Source organism: Alligator sinensis, unplaced genomic scaffold (genome assembly GCF_000455745.1).
Source record: "Alligator sinensis unplaced genomic scaffold, ASM45574v1 scaffold261_1, whole genome shotgun sequence".
NCBI lineage: Eukaryota > Metazoa > Chordata > Crocodylia > Alligatoridae > Alligator > Alligator sinensis.
The window spans coordinates 105,559-115,689 of NW_005843171.1; the positions used below are offsets into that span (position 1 = coordinate 105,559).

The 10,131-nt window shown below is 49.9% G+C and overlaps 1 protein-coding gene across 2 annotated transcripts; it reads left to right on the forward strand.

Annotated features, from left to right (window-relative positions):
• Positions 1 to 492: 492 nt before the first annotated feature.
• Positions 493 to 7,847, forward strand: LOC102375587 (protein S100-A16-like). 2 transcript variants are annotated; one of them, XM_025194216.1, is made up of 4 exons: positions 493 to 571; positions 3,112 to 3,192; positions 6,321 to 6,490; positions 7,325 to 7,847. In XM_025194216.1, exons 2-4 carry the CDS (start codon positions 3,150 to 3,152, stop codon positions 7,463 to 7,465), a joined length of 354 nt encoding a protein of 117 aa, XP_025050001.1. In that variant the 5' UTR covers positions 493 to 571; positions 3,112 to 3,149; the 3' UTR covers positions 7,466 to 7,847. The 2 variants fall into 2 exon arrangements, with proteins under 2 accessions (XP_025050001.1, XP_025050003.1); XM_025194218.1 differs by having other exon boundaries at positions 550 to 611.
• Positions 7,848 to 10,131: the final 2,284 nt, after the last annotated feature.

Here is a 10,131-nt window from a genome sequence, read left to right on the forward strand (position 1 = left end):
CAGCCAGTGGAAAGCTCTTTGCAAATGTGGAAAAGCTGCATTCTTTTTGGTTAAAGGGAAAATCTGCATTTTTCTTGGTTAAAAGGGAAAACCCAGAGCCCTGCTCATCACTCCCCAGTGTGCCACTGCCCACAGAAGCCAACCTGTCCTCACCACACTGGCCCAGAGGACCATTGGGCTCAGGGGAACTCAGGAGTCATGTCCCCCTGCAGGGAGTGGGGAATGTCCCCCTTGCTCCGAGTCTATTCACATCGTACCTGCCCAAGAGCCCTGCTGCCAGCACTGGTCTCTGACTAGCCCGTCTTGGCACTTGCAGCTGTCTGAGGTGGAGGAAGAGGCAAACAAGTGGCTCTTCCCACCTCATTCTTGTGCCTCTGCCCAGATTCCTCCCTATACAATCCTGGCCCTGTCAGTTGGGCACTTGATCCCTGTGTTGACTCAGTGATCACATCTCCGCCTGTGTGAGAAGCCATCCCATAAATAGCCCCCTGCCTCCCCACCCCACACGCAGACCCTATCGGCAGCTCGCTTCGATCTCAGTCCGTCTCAGGGACCAGCGGCCCTGTTGCAGGTGAGTGAGTGTGACTGCCACTGCACAGCTAGCAGAGCAGGTAGGTGGGCATGGGACCCATTCCCCACTACCTGTGAGCAGGGCTGGGGCGTGGGCACACAGAGGGATATGGTAGAATAGCAGACAGCCCTCTACCACCTGCTTGTCAATGTCTGCTCATCAGTTCAGGGCCTTGGGCCATATTTACATCAGTGTAAATAAGAAGTAGACAGACAGCGTACAGCCCTACACCAGTGTACCTCAATGAAATCCTAGGCAGCAAAAAATACAGGTCTGTAGACCTTGCATCCTGGGACAGTGGTAAGGCAGTGTATAGCTACCCCAAAGACTTGCTCATGCATCTGCTCCAGATTCTGCTGTAATTTGCTTTGATGTACAAAACTGACAAAACATTGCCATCAACGTGTTTGTCCTTTGTCTTCAAATGAGGACCCAAAGATATCCCGCCATTCCTGGCAGCTCCCTCCCCTCCCCACCGAGCATGGGGTGCTGGAGCAAGCTCTCTTATGACTTTTTTCCAGCCCACAGCAGCGTATCTAGACAGACATGGCTTAGTACCAGTCCAGAGGTGAGTGGAGAGAATAGGCCAGCCCCTAGGGGTTAACAGATGTGGGCAGAAGTTTCCCCATGTTCCCCCTACTGAGGCCTACTCCTTCCCAAGGGAAAATGAACCTGTCCCACAATATGTGGGTGAATAATCAAAAACCATGGGCTAATACATATTCATGTGGGCAAAGGGGTAATTTAACAATTGCCATGAATTCAAGTCAAAAGAGGCTGCACAAACAAAGTCCCCCCATCTGTTTGTCCATCTATCTGCCTCTGTGGCCTGTAGTTTTACATTTAGAGTGCAACCACTTTGGGGCTGGGACAGTTTCTTCATTGAGTGCCATTGATTGCCCAGCAAAGTGAGGCCCTGATCCAGCTGAGTGCAACAAGGAGAAGGGAATAGCAGCTGAGGATCAGAAGTTTACTTCTCATCGTACAACAAGCCAGGGACTCTGGGGCCACATGTATGCTCCAGGTGCCCCCCAGACCGAGCTTGTGCTTGTAGGGCTTTGCCTTCCACACTGCTGCTGCTATGAGGAATGCCCACAGGGAGGAAAGCACTGTACAGCTGCTCATCTTTCACAGGGACACACCAACACACTTTTGCTACTTTCCAAGCATAGTCCTGTTGCACATAGACACTTCTCTTGGCTCAAAGGATAAGCCCAAAGTGTAGATCTCACAGGTTATTCCAGAAAAGAGCAGAACTAGGTGTGGAATCAGAAACTTGTGATGGAGGGCTGGAAGGGACCTCAGGGATCGTCCTGTCAAACACCTTGTGCTGATGCAGTCTGCACTATTCCTAAACTACCCTAGGCTGATGCTTGTCCAATTTCTTCTTGAAACCCTCTAGTAAAAGGGATCCCACAGCTTTCCTGGGCAGCTTGTCCGGGTGCCCTGCTGTTCTGACAGTCTGGGAGTTGAGTTTAGGAGACATTTCCTAAGATTCATCTTGTTTATAAGGAACATACAAAGTCCTCTTTCCTGAACACATATGAAGTCAAATCAAGAGACGCCTCCCTGACTCACAGCTCTAAGTAGAAAGAAGGCCTAGAGGTTCCTGTTTAAATGGCCCCAGGCTGTACCCCTTGCCAGAAACCAGGGCAATAAAATTACATGATGTGAGTTCCCTGGACATGCAAAATTTCCAAGAGTTGAAAACAAACAGAACCGCCTGGTGGCATTGATGGGAGGAGGGCGGAGAAGGGGAAGGACACGGCAGAAATTTGGAAGAAGCAAATCAATGACAAAACTTAGGTAAGAGTCCTGCCATTCAGGGTGCCTTGGCAATAGCCTGAAACTCAGTCCTCCTCTCATTGGCGCTGTAAATAGCTAATGAGGTATTCAGTCCCATCTTTTGATGGTAGTCAGTCGCCCCAACAACTGCTCATTGTCTAGGAATTCATATTTTGGGCACAACCATCATGCAAGGATCAGTGCTCTCAGCTGGAGTTCCCACAGCTTTGGGGCTGGGGCGTGAGGCCTGGGCAAGGGGAGGCTCTCTGCAGTACCAGACTCAGGCAGCTGGAGCTTTGCTTAGTACTTCAGAGATATCTCCGTCCCAAACCAGCTCAACCCAAAGCCACCTATGCAACACCTCTCTCCACAAACCAGTCAGCCACACATGGAACACCCCAAAAATATTGTCTACAAGTGTGGCAGAAGTTCTCCTTTTCTACCCTACTGCACTCCCGGCTCATTCACCCCATCACTCCTTTACCACATCACTGCCCTGGCACAAACCCTCCCACCAGAGGAGTCTGGATCCCAAGTGGTGGGGAGCTTCGCTGCCTTGTCTGCAGAGAAGAACTTCTTTGGCATAAGGCTGGTGGCTGGGATGAAGGATCTACTTGCTGGCTCCTCTAAGTAACCTCCTCACTTGTTTCGGGCTTGGTGCCAGCCCACAAAAGTGCCCCCCACCATCCCAGTCCAGTCCAGTCGCTGGAATTCAAGAGCACTTCATTGCTCACATTAGATTTTGCTCCCTCCAGAAAACTGGTTACGCTTCCTCCTGTGTGACAGCCCAACTATGGGGCAGAACCTACAGCCAGAGGGGCCTGGAGATGGCAGTGGTAAGAGACATGGTGCAGATGCCTGTGGTCCTGGGTGACGCCTTCCTTGCAGCCCAAAGTGGAGCCCTCAGGATCAAATGAATCCAGGGCCTTTCTCACCATAACTAGCTCAGCACCCTCAGCCTCCGCCACTCCCCATCAGGCACTCTGCACCCCCCACCCCACCTTACCCATACTGCTCCCTCACTTATCACCCCCCCCACACCCATTTTCCATCACCCCCCCTGCACCTTTCACCCTCTCCTGTTGCTACACCACTCAGTCATATCTGTCATTACCTGCCTTGATAACTCAGCTTCACCCCTTGCCCACCACTGTGTGCTCCTGCATCCATCCTACAACTCATGACCTTACATATCACCCATTGCCCTCCCTGCTCCCTTACCCATCAACCTCTCCCCTTACCTATTCCTCTCACCCTCTCCCTTCCGTCAGCCAGTCTGGGTGACAGATCCCTTGGCTGGCCAAGCTGATTTGGTGGGTGAAGTTCCTTCTGCATCTCATCTCCAGGATGTACACCTGCCCCCTAATGAGGGTTATCTTCATTGCACAAAAAAAAACCCCATCACATCACTGGAGCATGATTTGCTATTCACAGGAGACACTAGAGATGCTCCTTCTTTTGAATCCAGAAGTAACTTTACCTGGATCCAGGGGCACTGCAGCTCTGTCAGGGGTGCTCTCATCTTTATAGCCTGTGCTGCCCCCAGGGCCCCAGTTATATGCTAAGGGATGCTGAACTGCAAGAGAAGGGGGTGGAGGCTCCCCCTTCACAGTCAGTGCTGCCCCCCAGGATCCTTGGGCTCCCTTCACTGCAAAGAGTGAGCACAGTCACTCTGAAAAATGCTCTAAGATGGATATCACTGGGAAGTGCCTGCACCACCATGGCTGGGCCGGCAGCTGCAGAGTCAGTCTGGAAGGTGCATCTGTAGTGTGGGTGAGGTGGGCTTGAGGCCTTGAGCTTATACCATCCTAGAGCTACAGGGCCTGGCTATGGCTCAGGGTCACACAACATAGATCATTGAGTCCTGGGTGGGTTTGTTGTGCCAGGAGGAGCTGACACTCTCTGTTGAGGACCTCCAGGCTGGGCCATGCAACAACCCTTTTGGTCATCCACAGGGCTTTTTTTGAAACTCTGTTCCTGAATATTGTGCACTGTTCATGTGGATGACCATGTACATCTGCAGACTGAGCACGCATACAGCCTATGTGCACATGCTACGGACTTATACGCTTGACAGTGGAGATGCCCAGAATGCGTAGCTACCGAACCTAGCCTCAAGAACAGAAAATAACCATGGCTGGGGCCTTGCTCCAAGTAAAATAGAAATTTCCCCCCATGCAAATCCCTCCATCCATTTTTTCCAAGGATTATATTAATGATTCAGCTTTAGAAAGAGGGGCAGAGAAGGAGTAAGTAATGCCTAACCTATGGTGGGGCAGCTAAGATTGCTGTGCTCTGGATGGCCCTCATCTGGCCTGCAGTTAGAGCACTGTGCTGGGAAGTGGAAGAGGTCCTGAGTCAAACCCCCTCTGGGTGAGGGGGACTGAGAACCCAGGACCTCCAGCATCCCAGATGAGTGCCCTAGACATCGAGCTACCCACAGAGAAAAAGCAAGTCGCCTTTCACCCATTCATGTTTTGTTACTGCCAGTCTGCACACATGCATAAGTCATCCATGTGGGATATGTGTCCAGGAATAGGATTCTCCTGGCACGTAAGTACTTTGTAGGCATCCAAAAAATGGCTGCTTAGATGACAAGGACAGAGCAGAATGCCACCCAGGGTGAGGGATGGAGCAGGCAGGATCCCAGCTGCGATCACAGAGACCTGGAGCTATTTCAGGCGTTTGTCCACTTAGCTCAGTGTGATCACTGCCCTTATTAGTGTAGTCTACTCAGCCTTCATGGTCACAGGAACATGCATGTGACAGCAGGAAGACATGGAAAGGAGGCTGAGGAGTGCAAGGGTCAAGGACCTGCCATGCAGCTAGTGGAGAAGCACCAGCCTGATGCCACAGGGCCCCGTTCTGTTCAGAAAGGAAATGCAGCTGCATTTCTTGGCTGTCAAGGGTATAAGCTCAGCCACTCACCATGTCCTGGAACAAATGGGCAACTGCAGCTCCATGCCAGCAACACTACATGGCAGGTGGCCTTATTTCAAACAATGACTTCCCTGCGTCCCCATGTCCTTCAGCTCAGCCCTCACCACCGCTGACTTTGATGCCTGGGATGGGACAGCAGGCTGCCCTGGCTGCAGGCAGGCCCCTTCACTGCCCCTGCAGCTCCTCTTCAACTCCTGTGTCTCTGTCTATCCAGCAGTAGCATAACTAAGGCAGGGCACAGCAACCGCAGATGACAGCTTAGGGGTGGGGTGAAAAAACAGCAGCTGCTGCCACAGTGATATAGTCATACCAGTGGCACAATGGCAGCCAAAAATCACAGCTGCCACCATGTGTGGCAACTGCCTGGGTGTCCAGCTGTCGTCTTAGGCCTCTGCATGGCCTTGTCCTGCCTTTTGTTCTTGGTAAAGAGGCAGCTGTCACCATGCTACATACAGGCTGCATCCCTGAGGAGGAGGAGGAGGAGGAGGAGGAGGAGCAGGACTGGTGGTGGGAGCAGCATGGTGTCAGTGGGACATCTTTTCAGGGGAAGAACAGATGAGAGGGGTGTCCAGGTGAACAGAAAAGAAAGTTCCCCCAACCCCCAATTACAAAGCCAAGTCCTTTCTTTCCACCTTGCCCCTCAAGGTACTCCTCCTGACCCTGCTGTTTCAATCCCCCCTGGTCCCATCAATGTCTTACAGACCCCCAGCTGTTTGGATCCCCTCCCACAAGCCAGATGCTCTGAGCTCCTCTGCAGAGCTCAGTATAAGGCCCATAGGGAGGAGGGGATGAAGGCGGTGAGGCTATGAGAAGGTCATGGACCAGCTGGAAGGAGACAACAGATGCATATTTGGACCTTGGCTTATCCAGTCCTACACCGTTTTACTGGCAAAACCATGTCAGTTAGGACACGTAGAATGGCCTCACCCCCTCATCAGCATTGCTAGGCCAGCAAAGCCCCTGACTGACGTCTCTTCTCTGGCCCTTTGGGACCATAATGCCAGGGTCTGTTGTTGCCTTACAGGTGGCCAAAAGCATTCAGAGAGGTCTGCGGAGGACTCAGCACTAGAAAAAGGCATCTATGCAATTGTGGACAGCTTCTACAAGTACGCCAAGGGCCAGGCTGAGGCAAAGGCCTTAGACCAAGAGGCTTTCCAAAGCCTGCTCAGCAATGAGTTAAGCCATCAGCTCACGGTGAGACCCAACTACCCCCAGCCTCCCTGAGGCAGCCACTCATTGATAGTCAAGGGTTTGCTGTGCCAGTGCCCCTCAGGCCTGAACTCCTACCTTTGTCTGTCCCAGCCCTGGGCTCACTCCACATACCACCTCTTTGTCAATGCTCCTTAGTCCTAACCTGTGCCCCTGCCACCCCAGCCCTGGGCTGCTCCCCACCCTCAAAGCTCTGCCAGTTTGTCTGTCCTGAACTGTATCTCAGCACCCCTTGATTCACTCCTATCTAGATTGTACACGTAGATGAGCAACATACATACACATGCACGTGCGTGTGCACATACACGCGCTTAACAGGTCTTGTTCCTGCAGTCAGTATTGGGCAGAAGAGTCCAATCTGCCAGTTTGTTCTGCCAACCTGAACACTGCCAGTGCAGGGTGAGCAATTACTCCTTCCAACCCACTGCAACCCCTGTCAGTGCGGGGCAGTTCGCAGCCCTAAAACAAAGTAGTTCTGTTAATGTTGCTCTGAGGAACTGAGTTTAACCATCATGAATGACATATGAGCAGCTGGCCCCCAAGGAGCTGGTGTAAGCAATGCCTTTACTACTGAAATCAGGGCTGCTGCCATTTGCACAATATAAACCTCATCAGCAGGCTTCCAACCAGGTTTGTGTTGTATCATGTACAGAATACACATACTAACACAGAGAGCAGGCCTGGTTTCTCCAGCAGTGGCCAGTATCACGAACACATACACATGCATGCATGCACATACACACACATATGCACACTCCCTTCATGCCGTGAGCCAGGAAAGGCCCCACAGTGAAAGCCCATTTCTTCGTTGCGTTCCAGAACACGGAGATCAAGGAGGCTGTGAAAGGCATGTTTGACATGTTAGATGCCAACAAAGACCAGAAGATCTCCTTTGATGAGTACTGGCAACTCATCACATGGATTTGCCAAGTGATCAGGCACCGTGACTACAGCGCCTAGTGATGGGGGAGATTGTTTGAGGCATATGACTGGCCAAGAACCTCCCCAGTCCTGTATCCTTTGCCCTAAAAAGTGTCAAAGCAAACCAGTACCTCCCATCCCAGAACATCCCACCTGCTAATCCATACAGCCTCTCTCCTAGAGACTCCTAGAGCTCTGCCTGCCAGCTGGGATGCGTCCATGATTTCCCTCCCAGCCTGGGATCATCATGCTGAGGAGACTTCTCAAATCACCCTCCACTGCCTGCATCCCTTGTGCCTCCCTCTGTGCCAGAATCCCTCCAATTATTGCCCTCCTCCCTGCCACAGGACTTCCTCTCTGACCCCCCTCCTCCTCTGTATCTTGGTAATGTTGCTAGAATAAAGGAACTGGTCTGAGCTCCTCCTGAATCTCTTCCCTTACTGTGGGCCAAACCTGACACACAGGATGAGGCATCTGATGAGCCAGGGAGGAAAGGGCACAGTGCCACTTGCACAGAGCAGAGGGCAACAACCTGCTCATAGCCTAGCTAGCTCCTCTGGATGATGTAGGAGAGACTTGGATGGTCCCAGTCTGGCTCCATACAGCATCGCCTTCCCACCTGCTCCTCATCCCTTTCTAGGAAGGCTGGCAGCACCCAAAAAGAAACTATTCAAGAAGCCTGTCTCCTCTCCAAAGAGGTGTCTCTTACATAGGAACCTTCCCCACTCATCCATTCCAGTCCAACTTTCCTTCTGTTCCTTTCCATTCACTGCATCTACTTTCATCTCTCCCTCCATCTTCCTATCCACACCTCTACTTCATGCACATCTGCCGATCCATATACTTTATCCATTCACATCTTTGCATGTACCTTCCACCTAACCACCCACCCATCCACTCCTTATTCACAGCCCTTGTATATATGCAGCCCATCAATCTGTCTGTCCATCCATCCCCCCACAAACATCCCTAACCACCCATCCTTTATCCCCCATCATCCTTTCACCCTACATTCACTTCCCTATCTATACATAGATTCATACCTCTCTCTTAATGCCAATCTGTCCATTCACTCTGTCGTGGAAAACACACGCAGCAAACTTTTGGGTCAGGTCAGCAGAAGTTTTATTTGGCTGGAGCTACAGCTGTAGGAGGGGCCCAAAGTGACATGGATTCACCATGCACTTGGAGGGGGCTCCCTCCCTAAACGTTAAAGCAAAAGGCTTATATACCTTTTAACAGCCACCTACAATTCACATGAACATATAGTGACATTTTTAGAAACCTAGCTGTGGTAACAGTTACAAAAACATTATTTTCATTTCTTTATTACAAAACACTCTTTTCTTGCTGTCTCAGTAACCACTGATTATCACAAGGCCAGACATTCTTCCTCTTTTCCTAGCCCACACTTTTACACAATGCCTTTTGTTTGATCTTTACAACCTTTTTCCGATCAAAGTTTAAGGCCTTTGCTTTTTTTGTTATACCACAGTCCCCGCTTTTGAGACTATTAGTCTCATTTTAGCCTTAAACTTCCAATTTCATAAGTCCCTCAATTTCATTCTGCAGCCGTTCATTTCTACTTTCGATCTGCTCACACCTTTGCAACACCATTATTTTAGTTTCCTTTGAGATACTAGAAATGCTCTGCTTAGTTCTTCGGACATTCATGCGGACACAACACAAAATTAGTTGTATAGATATATATATATACTTAAGCCTAAAACTAAAATCAGACACAAAACAGACATTATTTTTTCGAGCAAGCCTTTGAATAGTCCCCAAGGGTCCAGCCAACTGAACCAGTCGGCTGAAGTATCTTTTGGAATGAAGGCAACCTCAGCTCCTTTTGCAGCATGTGCTAACGTATCATTTACTTGCTCTTCTACTAACTGGAAAGTACTATTTACATACGTGCAAAATTTTTGCCCTATTACTGCACAGGCACCCCCTTCGGAAGCTAAAACATAATCAAGAGCCAATTGGTTTTGCAGAACCATTTTTCGTAATTCATCTTGGTTTTGGGCTAAGGTTTTTATAGCGTTTCCCAGTCTGGTTAGAGCAGTTTCAGTTTCTAAGGCCAATCTTTCAACTACTGCTTGTAGTCGCAGGGTATATTTTCCCAAACAGGAGATAGCTGGGCCGGTAACTAGTGAAATTATTCCTGCTACAGAACACCCTATTAATTTTCCCAAAGTTAAAGGATTTTTATAAGCTTCAAGGGTAGCTACCGCATTTTGTTTTTGGTCTGATAAATCGGGGCTCTCTCTTTTATTTCGGTGACGCCCTTGAGGCAAGACTTTTGTTATCCTGATGGTCGGAGTTAGCCAGGCAAGATAGCAGGATCCAAACCAATTTGGCAGTAGTTGATGGTAGGCTTAGTCCCGCATATCTAATAGGTTCCTCGCAGAATCTGGTTATTACTAAAGGAGCCGTCATACTAGTCTCGGGCAAACCAACCTCCAATAGGAGAAGGCCTCCCTAAAACATTAGGAGATGCTGACTTTTTTGTGCCATATCTATAGCAATGGCCTCCTAAATTAGAACATTCCCATATGGTAATATTTGACCACTTCATTGGTTTGCAGGATATCAAGCCAGCTCCGCTACTCTGGTTATATGGGTTATACCATCCATTAAAACTTTGGCACCATGTTCTCTCTTTGGTATGATTGTTCATCCACACCCCTTTTCCCATATCA

Coding starts and splice junctions, on each gene's coding strand:
- LOC102375587 (XM_025194216.1), top strand. CDS start 3,150: ATGGGGCAGAACCTACAGCCAGAGGGGCCTGGAGATGGCAGTG. Junction 3,193..6,320: donor GGGGCCTGGAGATGGCAGTG/GTAAGAGACATG, acceptor GTTGCCTTACAG/GTGGCCAAAAGCATTCAGAG. Junction 6,491..7,324: donor AGTTAAGCCATCAGCTCACG/GTGAGACCCAAC, acceptor GTTGCGTTCCAG/AACACGGAGATCAAGGAGGC.